The following is a 17240-nucleotide window of genomic DNA, read 5'->3' as shown; positions in this document are numbered from 1 at the left end:
ACTAAAAATACAAAAATCAGCCAGGTGTGGTGTTGTACACCTGCAGTCACAACTCCTCAGGAGGCTGAGGCATGACAATTACTTGAAACCAGGGAGGGCGAGGTTGTAGTGAGCCAAGATCATGCCACTGCACTCCCGGGTGACAGAGGGAGACTCTGTCCAAAATAAAGAAAATAAATCATAAAATAAGATATGGGCCAAACAACAGAATAGTTCTGCATAAATAAGCAGTATGTGGATGTGGCAAAAACCAATCAGTCTTCACTGTGCTAATAAATATGTATTCCACGCATTCCCCTCAGCACTTACCGTCTCGTTCAATCCTTGCGGCTGCGGTTTTAGGTACTTAATGGTACCCACATCACACAAGGGAGCACTGAAGGCAGAGAGAGTTCCCACAACTTGCCCAAGGTCACCCAGCTCTTAGGTACACAGACACCCCACCAAGCAGCAGGTGGGCGGGTGTGCGTGTGCAGCATGCCCCCATGTGCCCTGCAGGGGCTCAGCGACTCACCGGATCTGGCTGGTCTGTTCCTCGATGGCCTCCACCGCACTCTCCACGGAGCTGAGCAGTGACTGGATCTGATTGGCCGTCTCCTTCAGGAGGAAGCGGGTCACAAACTGGTCCACATTGTTCCCGCCCTCATATACCTGTGAACCGAAGGGAAGGGGCACTGAGGGGAAGGGGAGGGAAACTGGAGCTGGGGTCTAGCACAGGTGTCGGGGGACAGCTGGTATTGACACGTTTGCCTTGTAATGGGAAGGGAGGACCCCACGGCCTCCTGCACCTCAGAGGCCGTAGCGTGTCCAGCGCAGAGGCTAGACGTTTAGAGACCAAATTTGAACCTTGGTCTCACCACTCACTAGCTCTGTGACCTCCCCGAGTATGATGGGATCACTGCTGTATCTGTCTTACATGGCTGGAGTGAAGATTAAAGGGCACAGGGCCTGTCACACAGCGAAGTCTCAATCAACAGTAGGTGCCAGGCCGGGCGCGGTGGCTCACGCCTGTAATCCCAGCACTTTGGGAGGCCGAGGTGGGTGGATCACAAAGTCAAGAGATCGAGACCATCCTAGTCAACATGGTGAAACCCCGTCTCTACTAAAAATACAAAAAATTAGCTGGGCATGGTGGCACGTGCCTGTAATCCCAGCTACTCAGGAGGCTGAGGCAGGAGAATTGCCTGAACCCAGGAGGCGGAGGTTGCGGTGAGCCGAGATCGCGCCATTGCACTCCAGCCTGGGTAACAAGAGCGAAACTCCGTCTCAAAAAAAAAAAAAAGCAACAACGGTAGGTGCCACAATAAAGAGACTGTGATGGTGGCAGTGATGATAGTGGTCATCGGTGGTTCTGTCGTTGGTGTGACAAGGATAATGATCAGGAAATAAGAATCTACCACCTTTCCTCCCTCCTTCCTCCTCTGAGGATTCCTAGGGCTCCTGGATCTCCAGGCTACCACGAAGAAAGAAGACAGAAGAGAATCGACAGCAGCTCAAGAGAGGAAAGGGCCGGGGCTTAGTAATCGAGAGGAGGAGGCCAGACAGAAGCCTCGTGGGGGAATCAGAGAGGGAATCTCTGCAGATGCCACGACCAGGGGAACTCTCGGGAAAAGAAGAAAAAGAGTTTTCTCCAAGTTTTGCTCTGTCATGTGGAATAGAATTTCCACTTCTGTCCTGAGATTCTGCTAGGCTATTTTTCAAGGCTTTTGGATCCAGGGGAGGCACTCTGGGCTGCAAAAGGTTTCACAGCAGAAGGGAGAAGTCTCTGCTTATCCACATCGCTCAAGGACGAGACAATGAAAAAGATGCTGTGTTGGGGGATCCTGGATCTCCCAAGCCTTCCTCTGCCAAGACCCCGCCTTCCCGAGTCACCTGCCCCAGGCACCTTGGAATTCTGCCCAGTCCCTGGCAAGGCAAGGAAAAACAGGGCCCTCAAGAAAGCAAATTAAACCATCCATCACTCTGACTGGGAATTAATTAGCAATAATTGCACAATGGGAAACACGGCTGAGAGACTCAGAAATGGAGGAAGAGGGGGAGGGGCACATGGGAAGACAGCTAAGGCGTGGCGGAGGTGGACGCCCCATGCCGACGGCCAGACCAGGGCCTGCTGGGGACAAACTCTGACAGAGTACGAGTTCACAGCCCAAAGTACGTCAGGTTCCAGCAGCCTGATAAATGACCGATTATCCTTCCTAGCAGACAGCTGGAACCACACAAGATCCAGTGATCAATAGACTCTAGACACACGAATGGCCAAAAACGGACATGAAGACATAACTTGGTAAAATATTTAAACACAAATAAAATGGCTGCCAGAAGTGATCAAGCAGAAAAATGAGTTGGACTGTGTTAAAAGCACCCAGACCAGCGACTGAAGACGTGGTCAGGCATCAGTAAGTGTTACCGTCAGCTGAATTCCGAGGAAGACGAGTTATTTTTCAGGGAGTGAAAAATGAAGGTTTTCCTGATGTCTCCTCCACCACAAGTGAAAAGTAACCTACATTCCCCCACGTAAAGATACAATCCCAGATTTGGTAAGGGGGGGTACAAGTGCCCTTGTTACACGGGCATATGACACAATGCTGGGGGGACTGAGTTTGCCTCAGACAAAAGGCCGGCTCCATAGACTCCACAGGGAAAGGCTCAGACGAAGAAATTTTGCAGCCAGTGGACAAGTTACTCATTTGTAGAGCAGCTAACTGGTAGATATCTAGAAATGTGCAAATTTCTGAAACTTTACTAGATGAGCACCTTTTCTGCAAACAATCCTTGAGAATTTGTCCTAAGTCATCTGGGTTTGAATTAGAGAGAGATCTTCATATAGAGAAACTGTGAAAAGCAGTAACAACAATCACTCAAATTAAACATTAAGGTTACAGGTTAGGAAATAAAAACATTAATCAGTATAGTTGAAATTAACTAATGATGTAATTTCAACTGTACTGGATTCAGTAATAAAGTGTAGAAAAAATAGCCTAAAATCATAAAAATTATTTTTATTCCCAAAGGGAAGATAAAGAGACGCTCACTGCAACCTCCGCCTCCTGGGTTCAAGCGATTCTCCTGCCTCAGCCTCCCAAGTAGCTGGGATTATAGGTTCCCGCCACCATGCCCAGCTAATTTTTTTATTTTTGGTAGAGATGGGGTTTCACCCTGTTGGCCAGGCTGGTCTCAAACTCTTGACCTTGTGATCCGCCTGCCTCAGCCTCCCAAAGTGCTGGGATTACAGGCATCAACCATCGCACCTGGCGAGAATGTGTTTTTTATTAGCTAAGTATAAAAGTAGAATTAAGAATGTTAATGATGTATTTTTTTAAAGTAACTAATAAAGTGAATACTAGGAACTGTACATTCCAAATCATAATTCATTACCTTTTGGATATCAACGTATCACCAAAAGGTAAAATGTAACAGATGAAAAATCATAAAAAAAAGAATAAAACACAACGGTTAGACCGAATAAAACAATAATAAAAAGGCAGCCCGAACTCCCTTCTATAAAGACACAGTCCCAGATCTGATTGGACGAGGTCCACCAGAGGCACAGCTAAACCAAAGCAGCGGTAGCACAAAGGACTTCTTAAAAAAAAAAAGCCCATGCAAAGATTCAGTAACCAACTGCGATTGAATGAACAGGACAAGCTGCAATATCACTATCAGGTTAGAATTTAAATGAGAAAGGACTGCCCAAGAAAGGCAGGAATGTAATGATAAAAGCCCGCTGGTTGTAACAAGGACATGCCATTGTTAAGTCTTCACACGCCGGGAGAGCGTACAGCTATGGGGACTTCGATGCCTACAGCCATCTGATCAAACCATTTTGCTATATGTCAAGGGCCATAAACTGCTCAGATTCTTTAACCCAGTAATTCCTCAATCCTGATAAATTATCCCCCCAAAATAGTGCAAAATATGGATAAATACATTTGCCACAAAGTATTAAGTACATATTATTCATAATAGCAAAAACTTGGAAATAATCTCATATACCTAACAAAAGAGGAAAAGTAAATTAAAATATTTTAAATGATGCTTTTCAAGTTTTAATAACATAGAGAAAATGTTAAAAAAAATTAAGTAAATGAGCAGGAAGTAAATTTTTATACACAGATTATAAATTTAAGAAATACACATGGAAAAAAGACTAAAGGAGGCCAGGCATGGTGGCTCACGCCTGTAATCCCAGCACTTTGGGAGGCTGAGGTGGGCGGATCACAAGGTCAAGAGATTGAGGCCATCCTGGCCAACATGGTGAAACCTTGTCTCTACTGAAAATACAAAAATTAGCTGGGTGTGGTAGCGCACACCTATAATCCCAACTACTCGGGAGGCGGAGGCAAGAGAATCGCTTGAATCGGGGTGGGGGGGGGCAGCAGAGGGTGCATGAGATGAGATCACACCATCACGCTCCAGCCTGGTGACAGAGCGAAACTATGTCTCAAAAAAAAAAAAAAAAGAAAAATTGGCTACAAGTAATAAACTAAAATGTTACCAGTAGTTAGGGATAGTGGGAATTAGAAGTGATTTGACTTTTCTTTATACTTATCTCTACCTCCCAAATTTTGCATATCAACTACATGCCGTTTATACAATGAAAATACTGTAACAGAAGTCTATATGCATCAAGCAACACGGCTAAAACACAGGAAGGAAAACCATGGGAAACACAAATATTTAACGATGAAATGCAATTTCGCATGAGAAATGAGCTCCCCGCTGTCCCACAGGACAGATACATTAGACAGTAATGAGCACAGACACAAAGGGCATTGCTAGAAAGAAGAGTGAAAGTCTTTGAAATGGACAGGAACGACTCCTGGGTTTCCTGTTTCTCTAGTGTATCTGAGTCTTTTCTTATTTTGGAGCTATGCTGTTTTGTTTTCCACAATGGATTTAATTGAAAGATGGATTTGAGAACTTGTTAAAGGAGGGAAGCAGAGGACAGAAAGTCGGGTTTTATTTTTTATTTCACATTCAGAGGGTACATGTGCCTGTTTGTGACATGGGTATATCATGTCCTGGTGGCGACTGAAAGACTGTAGTGTACCCGTCACCCAAATACTGACACATACCTACTAGGTAATTTTTCAGTTCTCACCCCCTCCTACTCTCCCTGCAGGAACTCTTAGAACTCCGTGGATATAGATGATTTATAATAATTCAAAGAGTTCTCTTCCGGCTGGGGATGATGGCTTACGCATGTCATCCCAGCACTTTGAGAGGCCAAGATGGGAGAGGATTGCTTGAGCCTATGAGTTTGAGGACAGTCTAGGCAACACAGGGATACCCTGTCTCTACAAAAATAAAAAATAAAAAAAAATAAGGAGTGGTGGCCTCCACCTGTGATCCCAGCTACTTGGGAGGCTGAGGTGGGAGGATGGCTTGGGTCTGGGAAGTTGAGGCTACAGTGAGTGATGATTATGCCACTGTACTCCAACTTGGGCAACACAGAAAGACCTCGTCTTAAAAAAAAAAAATTCTCGGGCCGGGCTTGGTGGCTCACGCCTGTAATCCCAGCACTTTGGGAGGCCCAGGCGGGTGAATCACAAGGTCAAGAGATTGAGACCATCCAGGTCAACAAGGTGAAACCCCGTCTCTACTAAAAATACAAAAAATTAGCTGGGCATGGTGGCGCATGCCTGTAATCCCAGCTACTCGGGATGCTGAGGCAGGAGAATTGCCTGAGCCCAGGAGGCGGAGGTTGCGGTGAGCCGAGATCGCGCCATTGCACTCCAGCCTGGGTAACAAGAGCGAAACTCCGTCTCAAAAAAAAAAAAAAAAAAAATTATCTTCCACAGAAATGCACAGGAATTTTCTCCGGCACTCTCCACAGGGCAAATGGCTGTTGCCGTGGCACAGTGACTAGCTCTGCACGTATTCACCAACTGATCTCAGAACCACCATTTACCTACATATTAGTGCACATGTTCTCTGCATGGTCCTTTGAGCCACGTCCAACATCTTACAGATTCTCATACTGAGTTAAAGAAAACCTTTGATGTGCACATTTTATTTTATTATTATTTTTGAGGCAGAGTTTTGCTCTTGTTGCCCAGGCTGGGGTGCAATGTCGGGGTCTCGGCTCACTACAACCTCCACCTTCTGGGTTCAAGCGGTTCTCCTGTCTCAGCCTCCCAAGTAGCTAGGATTACAGGTGCATGCCACCATGCCCTTTTAGTAGAAAAAGGGTTTCACCATGTTAGCCAGGCTGGTCTCAAACTCTTGACCTCAGGTGATCCACCTACCTTGGCCTCCAGAAGTACTAGGATTATAGCCATGAGCCACTGCACCCAGCCAATGAGGTGTATATTTTAATACGTACAGAAGAAACATCATTTTACCTTCAAAAAAATTGTCTCTTAGCAGCACATACTTCATAACAAAGCAAGGATAGCTATTTTCAAATCTGATAATTCTGCAAACACAGTCCACATCTTCTCAAGCATTCATGAGCCAGTTACAGAAACAAACACAAATTAATGCAAAAATCTCAATACATTACATGAATAGCATAGAAACCTTTCTGGTTATTCAGTTTTATCTTAATACAATTAACTGAAAAATAAATGAAAACATACCAAGGCTGCTCAAAGAACAGAGAGCGTGAAAATACTGCACATTCACATCTGTGATTGCTATGGGAACATCAAGAGTAATTTTTTTTTTTTTTGAGACAGAAATTCATTCCTGTTGCCCAGGCTGGAATGCAGTGGTGTGATCTTGGCTCACTGCAACCTACGCCTCCCAGGTTCAAGCGATTCTTCTGCCTCAGCCTCCCAAGTCGCTGGGAGTATAGGCACCTGCCACCATGCCCGGCTAATTTTTGTGTTTTTAGTAGAGACAGGGTTTCACCACGTTGGCCAGGCTGGTCTCCACCTCCTGGCCTCCAGTGATCCACCTGCCTCAGCCTCCCAAAGTGCTAGGATAACAGGTGTGAACCACCATGCCCAGTTCCCATTAAATTTAAAACATTTCCAACATTATATTTAAAAAAACCATTCTATTTCACATATGAAAAAGAACAGCAAAAACAACAAGCCTAAGGTTATAAGAGGGAGGAAATAATAATGATAGGAACTATAAATAAATGAGAAAAACATGTCATGAAATTTAAATCCACATGCCAGGAGCTTGTTATTAGAAACAGCTAATTAAAAAAGGCAAAACTGTCAAATAGGCGGCTTAAAAAGTAGAAACACAGGAGAAACTTAAGATCTGAGCGGCAGCAGCAAATTTTATCTTTTCATTTTTGTTTTTTGAGAGACAGGGTTTCTCTTGTTACCCAGGCTGGGGTGCGGTGGCAGGATGAGCCTCACTGCAGCCTAGACTTCCCAGGCTCCAGAGATCCTCCCATCTCAGCCTCCCAAGTAGGTGGAAATTACAGTCACAGGCCGCCATGCTTGGCTAATTTTGTTGTTATTGTTTGGTGAAAACAGCGTCCCACTATGTTACCCAGGCTAGTGTTGAACTTCTGGGCTCAACTGATCTTCCCACTTCAGCCTCCCCGAGTGCTAGAATTACAGGCATGAGCCACGGGGCCCAGCAGCCAGTGTTTTATTGAACCTAATCTGCAGTAACTGCCTGCTTGTGTCAATGTTTTAGATTTTAAAAAATCATTAGAACATTCCATGTATGACTGATTGTAAAACTGACCATGGCCAGGGCAGTTTTGTATAAAAATATACAATGGACATAAGTGAAAAAGTTGACTAAAACTAGGGCCGACCTTAAAATGACTATGAAAATAATCCCCTGCCCTGTTTAACACCTAGACCCAAGAGTCACAGATAAATTCTATCTTCATGTAGAAAACTGATTCTATGTTAGAGAAGCTGATTCATACGCAGAAAACATGCAAAACTACCTCACAAAGTCATTCCCAAGCTATCATCCGATCTCCGTTCCCAACGGAGATGAGACAAAACGCTCGGCTCGTGACAAGGACTGACGAGTGTGATAAAAGACTAATGTACCAATTAGGGTTGATCGCAGGGAGCTAAGCATTGTTCGATCCAAGAAAATCTAAAAATAGCATCCACCCCATCAATAGCGTAGGGAAAAAAACCATATGAGCATTTAAACATACCCAAAAGGCATCTGAAAAAATTCACCACCACCCTCCTAAGACAAAATGGAACAAAAGGAACGCAGAAATATTTCTCCAACATGCTGATGAGGATTCTAAAATAAGAGCTGGTATTAATACGATAATCAGCAGAGAAGTACTAGAGACGCACTCGAAAATCAGGAGCGCAACAAGCACGCCTGGCCGGGCCCCACCACGATGCTGCAGGGGAGACGGGGAAGTGAGAGGGGCGCGTGTTAGAACGCAGAGACAGCGGCACTCTTTCGTACCAGATGCTACGGCCTGACGAAAGCAGACAGCACAGACAAGGAAAGCATTCAAAGCAACAACCGAGGAGCTGCGCTTCTACAAACCCAAATCAGGAAACACCCAGGTAAAACAAATGCCAAGCACATCACACCTGTCATCCCAGCACTTTGGGAGGCCGAGGCTGGCAGGTCACCTGAGGTCAGGAGTTGGAGACCAGCCCGGCCAACATGGTAAAACCCCATCTCGACTAAAAATATAAAATTAGCCGGGTGTGGTGGTGCGCACCTGTAGTCCCAGCTACTTGGGAGACTGAGGCAGGAAAATTGCTTGAACCCGGGAGGTAGAGGTTGCAGTGAGCTGAGATACCACTGCACTCAAGCCTGGGAGACAGAGTGAGACTCTATCTCAAAAAAAAAAAAAAAAAAAAGTAAAGAAAGAAAGAAAGAAAGAAATGCCCATCACAGATGCAACAACCTACCATCATCATGACTGCCAAGAAACCCAAGGAAGACCACCCCTGACATCGTAAACGTATGATTTCTGAGAGCAAAATCTCTAAAACTAGTCTAACTTGTATCAGCAGATACTGATGGAGAATTCTGTTATGTTCCTGAAAAGTCTTCCCAAAGATCAAGATGTAACCATGGATACTACGAATGCCTCACAGCATGGCTAGGATGTGGCCCCTTCTAAGGTGAGAAAACCCAGGTTCAAGGAGGTGACTGCCATTGCCCAGGGTCACCTGTGAGCATGTGGTGATCTCACACAGCCTGTGTGGAGCAAAGCTAGGGCTGCCACCCTTGTCTGGGTGACTCGGAAGCCTGGGATCTTTCCATGCCACCTTCTAATCTACTGCCTACACCTTGATATTTTGAGATATCAAACAATATTCTACAAGATTAATAATCGGAGCGAACAGGTTTTACATGGTATTAAAATATACACTAAAACAGCAAGGCTCAAAACAACATGACGCTAAGACAGAAATGGAAGTGTGGAATCGTGCAGGCTCAGAAAGAGGCCCAACTATTTTTAGACACATGGCAAGACAGGAACTCTCCAGTACGTGGTGAGCAGTAACTGAGAAGCACAGGAAGTCACACGAAAGGGTTTTAGCTTCTGGCTGAGCAGACACACAGGAGCCTCATTGATACAACCAGCTGGTTGGTGCCTTTGCTCTGTGCCTGACAGCTCAGAGGCCTTTGCTCAATCTCTGAAGCACTTCATAATTCATAAGGTGATGTCTCCAATTTCACAGATGGAGAAATTGAGGCTCAGAAAAGGAAATCCTTCAGCCAGGTCTAGCTGGCTTTATCAGCTAAACTCCCCGGCCTCAACCGGCAGATGGGGCTGGGCTTTTCTGGGCTCCCACAGCTCAGGTGCTGGTGGCTGTAGCCTGGGGCACCTGTGTGTCCCTCCCCATGGGCCTGGATCGCTGTGCCCAAAGGTTGCCCTCTGCTCCTGGCTGACAGACTCTCCAGTTGCCTCCTGGGTATGCCTGGACTCTCATGCTGCACTCCCATGCCTCTTGCCAGGTCCCTGACTCAGTTTTCCCTCTCGTCCCAGCCAGGAGCTATGGCTGTCTGGCTGGGACTCTGCTGAGTTCACCTTTGTGAGCCTCTGTTTCCACAGCTGTGAGATGGGAGAGGTGATAGTAACCACCCATAGGGTTGCTGTGAGGATTAAACCAGGTGCTGAGCATCAAAAACAGGATAGAGGGCTGGGTTTAGATGTGCACACCCCGCCCGACCCCACTTCCAGTCTCCTAAGCCTGCCCTGGAAGGGATGGCACCTGTCGGGGACCCCTTAGGGCACAGGGTGACTGCAGCTGCCCTTTCTAGGACCCCAGCCCTGGACCAGGCCTGACTCCAGGAAAATGCCTCCTGCTCCCAACCAAAGCCATTTCACCAAGCCATTCCTCTCCCTTCACAGTTTATCTCAGCTGCTTGGAGGAGCCCTGAGACAGGCCTCCATGGTCCCCTTCTTTAAAAATCCAGACACCCTTGGGCAAGGGTGGAACAGAAGCAGCACTGGAGCCCTGGGGCCCTGGACCCCTGGGGTCACCTATACCCGCTGACCTTCTTGGTGTAGCCCATGGCCTTCAGGACAGAGTGATTCAAGGTCTCCAGGGAGGCCAGGACGTCCTCATAGTCACCCATGTGGTCCACAAAATAATCTGGGGAAAGGAATGCAAAGGTGAGGGGTGACAGGAAATCCTGCCCCTCCCACCTGCACTACCCCCAGCCTCCCTGCCTCAGGCCCTTCTCCCCCAGCCCCATCCCGGCACCCCCATCTTGGTCCTGGCATAGCCAGGCACCTACCACATAGCTCCTTGGTGTCCACGTGGCTGCAGAGACAGAGACAGGAAGAAGGGTCAGCAGGCCTGGCCCCACGCAGCCTGTGAAACACACACCCTGCCCGCTCTTTACAGCCTGTGTGCTGGCCGCACAAGCCCCACCTTACAGATGAGGGCACAGAAGGCAGGTGACACCCCTGCCCCTGAAGGGCCGAGCTGGACTCATGTCTGTCTTACCCCCGACACCATCCACCCTTCTGTTTCCTGAGTCCACTAACCCCATCATGAATAACTGACGCCAAGGGTAGGGCCAAGCCAGTGGCCAGGAAAGGGGTAAAGGAAGGGAGGGTGAGGTCCCATTACTGCGACGGGCTGCCCCACGCCCTGAGCGACCCTGCCTGCTGGGTCCTGGAGTCCTTGGGGGCATGGCAGAGCCCTTCCTGTTCTGGTCCCAGCCCCTGGGTCCCACACTCCCATTCCAGCAGCCTGGAGAAGGGTCCTGTCCTTTCTTGGGGGAGAGGGCTGAGCATGAACCTATCCCTCACAGCAGTGAAGGCGCATGCACCAGCCCCAAGATTGGGGCACAGTGCTGGGAACTAGGGGGCTTCTGCAGCTTGGGAGCAGATTTGATAAGTGGGGGCCCTCTGGGACTGGCTAGGGATGGTCTGGATAAGCAGGGGACCCAGTACACAGTTGGCTCTTCCTGGGCTGAGGTCCCTCATCATGCTCAGTGGCGCCCGCGCTCAGCACAGAAGGCTTGCGTGGCCTGGTGACTCTGCGCTCACGGGCTTTGCATGCTCTGCTGGGAGGTGCTTGCGATCTCCAGCTCATATTCAGAGTTCTCGCAAGTCCTGCAGAAAGCGATGCCGTCACTCTGCTTCAGTGCTTCGCAAATCTTTCTGATGGTTTGTACATTGTTTTGGGCACAAAATCTATTTAGCAACCCAAGGAGCTGATGTTCGGGGCTCACGCCTTAGGGAATGTTGGGGAGATTCATCCTGCATGTCTTTAGAGCTCTGACCTTCCATAATGGTGCGTCCTCCCTGCACCCACACCCACCCACACGTACTCTCTAACGAGCACCTCCTTCTCTCTCCACCTCCGCCCGCTCCTCTATCCCCCGCTGGCCCTTACACAAAAGACCCTGAAAGAAAAGGCCCAAATCAATGAGCACCCGCCTGGCCCTTCAAAGCACCCCAGGAGGCTGCAGTGACAGTTCAGAAATCTCCATCTGGCCCCAGGGAGAGGTCTGCAAACTGAAGTCATTCTTTAAAGTGGCCTCTCCCAGAGGACGGTGCCTGCTCCACTCACCCCATCCTGGTCCCCAGCCACTGCCCCCCAGGACACTCTCAGTCCCAACCACTGGTCCAAGCCATCATTGTACTCTGTCCCCTGCACGCTGGTTTGGTGGGAGCTACTTGTCCAGGCCATCTCTAGCCAGTCTCAGAGAACCTCAAGTTACCAAGTGTGACCTAAGCAGCCCTGCAGATACTCTGGTCCTCACCACCCAAGTATGTCTGAGAAAGGAGCCTGGGTGGGGCTCTGACTCTCCTGAAGGTTGGGTTGAGAAGAGAGCTCAGACTTCATCCTGTCTGGGGAATCCCAAGAAAAGGGCAAGATTGGAGCTGAGGTTGGAAAGGATCAAGGGTAAGTCTGAGTTGAATGTGCATTTCACACTTGGTTTAGACATGGGTTGGAGCCAGAGTTTTTGGCCGATTCCAAGATGCAGGTTAGGGTTATGACTGGGCTGGAGGAAAGGTTTGACAAGGTACAATGGCAGATGCCGTGTTAAGTTAGGATTTCTACTTGGTTCCATTTTGTTTTAACAGAGGAGTTGGTGTTAGGGTGGGTTTCAACCTCACAGTTAATATCGGGACTAGGAGGATGCACGGGCATTGGGGTTGGGTCAGAACTGGCTGCTGGCTGAAGCTGGCTGAAGGACAAAGTTACTGCCAACTTCCTGTTGTCATAATCCCGTGTCCACTGGGCAAAGCTGGGAGTCTCTCCCTAGTTAGCCATGTGCATTCAGAAGAGACCCACTTGTGATAGCAGCCAATGCAATATGAATCTGCACAAGCCCCAGTCAGCCCAGGCAGCGAAGAGCTGACTTTTGGATGAGCACATCTGGGAATTTTCAGTTCTCCTGCCCTTTGCAGGGGACTACGAATGGAGACTAGATGAAAAGATGCCTCCTCCGTGACCCACACGTGCCACTGCTCTGCCAACCAGGACTGAGGCTCACTTGGTGTTGTCAGAATCAATCGTGTGAAAGAGATCCTCGAGTTCTTTCTCATTGAGGACGCCATCTGCAAAGAAGAGCTGGAATTCCTCCAAGGACAGCTTCCCATCATCTGCAAGGAAGGAAGCAGGGAAAGCAGCTAGTGTCTGCAGAAGTAAGGCTGGTGAGGCTCGCGCACACAAGGCCCCCGAGTCCAGGCAATGCCCTGAACGGAAGAGAAACTCCAGCTCAGATAATCCTTGCCCTCCCAGGTAATTCCCAAACTAAAAGACAAATTCCATTTCAGATAATCCCTGCGCATCCAGCGAATTCCCACATTAACCAGTAAACTCCAGGACACACAGAATCACTGCCTCATCCAGCCCATTCCCAGACCAATGCCTATTCACAGCTAACCCTCAAACCAATAATAATGCAATACCTAGTTTCCTTGGGCTCACCATGCACTCTGCATTTTCCACGCATTCAATGAATACAGACTATCTGCCCCCTGCCAGGCAATTTTCTCTCATTCAATTTACACGGCCACCTGGAGGCATGTAAAACACTGTGTGTTTAAGACGGCACAGTGTGAGCAACCCGCCACAGTGTGAGCAACCCACCAATGTCACACCATCAGTAAGAAGTGGATCCAAACCCGGCAGCTGGATGAACCGCCACTCCATAGCTTCCAAACGCCAAGTGGTCTCCCCACATCCCTAGCTCAACACAGGCTGAGAGATTAAGCTCAGTAGAGGGGGGTCCTCAGATCTTGCCATGGTTTCATGCCACCCTTTTTCTCTTTGACCCCATAAAGCATTAAATATCAGAGTCCGGTAGAAAATACGAACATGTGTGCATGGGGGGCTAGGGCCAATACCCCAAGATGCCCCCAACATCCCAGCTCAGATTTCAAGGTCACTGGGAAGAAAGAACTTCTGACTTTCAAAGGCAAAACCAAAAAAACCCCAAACCAACCACACACACACAAAGACCCACAACCTAACCACGAAAAGTCTACAAGATCAGCCTCGATACGTGAAATCAAAGCTACGGCTCTCTGTATCCTGTGACAGAGGACATCTTCCAAGTGTCTTCTGCAAGACTGAAGACAAAACCCAGGAGTCACAGTGCAGTCACACATGTGGGGTTCCTTCCACGTGCTCACTCCTTAGTCTTCCTAACACTCATGACACAAATAGGACTATCACTTCCATTTTAGAGAGGGGTAAACTGAGGCACAGAGCCATTAGGGAACGTGCCTAGATCCTACAGCTGAAGCTTGAACCCAAGCCATCTGGCTCCCAAGTCCAGGCTCTCAACCCAACCCAGAGGTAGGATCTTGTGGCAAGAACGCCACCTACCCAGCCGGGGGTGGGCAGGCACCCCCACTTTCGGTGGGGAGCGATCAGCATGGGCACGACAGGGGGAGTCTTTGTGAGCCCCAAGCCCAGCCTCCCTCTGGCTGCCTCATCTCCCCAAGCGCCTGCCCAGGCACTTAGTCCCTCTGCACCAAGGGAGAGCAGGCAGAGGCTGGCAAAGTGCCCCTCACAAAGCCTTCGGCTGACATTTACCCTGAATGCCTGACCACGGACCTAATGAATCCATTAATGAGAGAAAAACATGCCTTATACAGTTCCCCAGGCCAATTAGACCAAATGGGCCAGTACCTCTGCCTGAGACCCCAAGCGGGCCATTTGCAGGTGTCTTTGCTAATTAGCAAGAACTCAGTCTCTGTCTCCATGACCTTTCAAATGCCAAGAGCCTGTCAGAGCCCATGTCCCTGGAGGGAAATGTTGTGTGGCACTCAGCCCTCTGCCACCCTCTGGGATTATGTCCCAGGATGCCAGTCAGGCCCCTCATGTTAACCTTCCCACGGGGACTGGGCGCCTGGTGTCCATCTCAGCCAAACAAGCCTGTCACAGGAGCCACTGTGACATGTCAGCCCTGAGCCTTTGATCCCACAATCTCTAATGCCTAAGGCCAGCCTGGGGGCTCCTCTGAGATTGCACCCCCATCTCTCACTCCGCTGAGACATCCCATTAGTCCTTCCTGTGCACACCTGAGGCAGGGCTAGCATCAGTGTTAAGCAGTCCCCTGTGTGCTCATGTCTATCAGCCTCCACACCTGCACCCTCTGCATACCTGTTCCCATCCCTGCACACCTGTTCCCATCCCTGCACCCACACCCCTGCACTCCTGTTCCCATCCCTGCACCCACACCCCTGCACTCCTGTTCCCATCCCTGCACCCACACCCCTGCACTCCTGTTCCCATCCCTGCACCCACACCCCTGCATGCCTGTTCCCATCCCTGCACCCACACCCCTGCACTCCTGTTCCCATCCCTGCACCCACACCCCTGCACTCCTGTTCCCATCCCTGCACCCACACCCCTGCACTCCTGTTCCCATCCCTGCACCCACACCCCTGCACTCCTGTTCCCATCCCTGCACCCACACCCCTGCACTCCGGGTTCCCATCCCTGCACCCACACCCCTGCACTCCGGGTTCCCATCCCTGCACCCACACCCCTGCACTCCGGGTTCCCATCCCTGCACCCACACCCCTGCACTCCTGTTCCCATCCCTGCACCCACACCCCTGCACTCCGGGTTCCCATCCCTGCACCCACACCCCTGCACTCCTGTTCCCATCCCTGCACCCACACCCCTGCATGCCTGTTCCCAACCCTGCACCCACAACCCTGCACTCCTGTTCCCATCCCTGCACCCACACCCCTGCACTCCTGTTCCCATCCCTGCACCCACACCCCTGCACTCCTGTTCCCATCCCTGCACCCACACCCCTGCACTCCTGTTCCCATCCCTGCACCCACACCCCTGCACTCCTGTTCCCATCCCTGCACCCACACTCCTGCACTCCTGTTCCCAACCCTGCACCCACACCCCTGCACTCCTGTTCCCATCCCTGCACCCACACCCCTGCACTCCTGTTCCCATCCCTGCACCCACACCCCTGCACTCCGGGTTCCCATCCCTGCACCCACACCCCTGCACTCCTGTTCCCATCCCTGCACCCACACCCCTGCACTCCTGTTCCCAACCCTGCACCCACACCCCTGCACTCCTGTTCCCATCCCTGCACCCACACCCCTGCACTCCTGTTCCCATCCCTGCACCCACAACCCTGCACTCCTGTTCCCATCCCTGCACCCACACCCCTGCACTCCTGTTCCCATCCCTGCACCCACACCCCTGCACTCCTGTTCCCATCCCTGCACCCACACCCCTGCACTCCTGTTCCCTTCCCTGCACCAGCATCCCGTTGACACCTAATCTCACCCCTACACTCATTCCTCCTTCCCCAGCTATTCTATGCCACAGACACCACCCCCTATCCACACCCACACCAAGTCCCACCCCACTCCTAGACAAGGCTTTTAAGCTGCTGCACTGAATCAGAACCTGCCTGCACACTGCCCCCCGACCATGTGAGGAATGTCATGTGCCATCTCCAAGCCTTGTTTTTGTCATCTGGAAAGAGGGTGGGGTTGATTCTTGTCTCGGTAGGATCACAGTGAAGACTGAAGGAGAAAGCGCATGGACGTCCTGGTGCACAATAGATGTTCAGTGACTGCTGCAGCCTCCATCAGACCTGACTCCCTGCCGAGCACCGGGAATCAAACCCCTCTGGACAAGCCACACTTGCAGACTCCCAATTCCCAGCCATTTGATGCAGAGCAGCTGGGACTGACTGACATCCTCAACCAGCCAAGCGAGGAGCGCAACTCTGTCCTCAGACAGCCCTCTGAGGTAGGTGCAGTCATTATCATTCCCGTGTACAAATAGGGAAACTGAAGCTGGAGAGCTTGGTGATTTGCCTGAGGTCAGAGCCACTATGCCACTGAGCCAGGACTTGATCCCAGGCAGTCAGGCCCCAGGACCTGGGACGCTCTTGTTGGAAGCACATGTCACACCCACATTCACCCCGGTGACAGCCCCCGCCGGTTACATGTTGGTGGCTGGGAAGATGGAAGGCCTGAGGAGGAGGAACAGGCTCGGCCTTTGTGGTGGCTGCAGGAATGAAACTGAGGGTCCCACAGCTGTGCTCGGGGGTAAACAGGTGGCCTCTGATGGGAGGAGCCCGCAGCAAAAACAGAACCCCATCTGTGCCCAACGGGTGGCCAGGTACTTCCCGCCCATGTGTATACGCTGCAACGGCTTCTGCGGACTGCACACCCAGGAAGCCACGCACACACACAAGCTGTACACACACTTGGGATGTACAGCATGGCTGGAGGCCCACACATGCTCTGCAGCAGGCGCAGAGACCCACACCGGACACATGCACCGCCAACAGCCACACGCTGCTGAGTCACCGAGAAACCAACCAACAAACACTTCCACCAAGTCTACAGACATTTACCG

The 17240-nt window shown here is 50.2% G+C and overlaps 1 protein-coding gene across 9 annotated transcripts in view; it reads right to left on the bottom strand.

Annotated features, from left to right (window-relative positions):
• The window catches only part of NECAB2 (N-terminal EF-hand calcium binding protein 2), a 46892-nt gene that overhangs the window by 24057 nt on the left and 5595 nt on the right, over nucleotides 1-17240 (bottom strand). For all 9 annotated transcript variants that reach the window (XM_078357861.1, XM_078357860.1, XM_078357862.1 and 6 more), the window contains 4 exons: nucleotides 12877-12985; nucleotides 10660-10685; nucleotides 10417-10514; nucleotides 515-651 (listed from right to left, as the gene is read on the bottom strand). In XM_078357861.1, the coding sequence (XP_078213987.1) occupies nucleotides 515-651; nucleotides 10417-10497 (218 nt within the window). In that variant the 5' untranslated portion in view covers nucleotides 10498-10514; nucleotides 10660-10685; nucleotides 12877-12985. The remainder of the gene's footprint in view (nucleotides 1-514; nucleotides 652-10416; nucleotides 10515-10659; nucleotides 10686-12876; nucleotides 12986-17240) is intronic.

Source organism: Callithrix jacchus, chromosome 20, assembly GCF_049354715.1.
Source record: "Callithrix jacchus isolate 240 chromosome 20, calJac240_pri, whole genome shotgun sequence".
Classification (NCBI taxonomy): domain Eukaryota; kingdom Metazoa; phylum Chordata; class Mammalia; order Primates; family Cebidae; genus Callithrix; species Callithrix jacchus.
The sequence above is the reverse complement of the archived record's forward strand: the minus strand, read 5'-3'. Positions and strand labels throughout refer to the sequence as shown.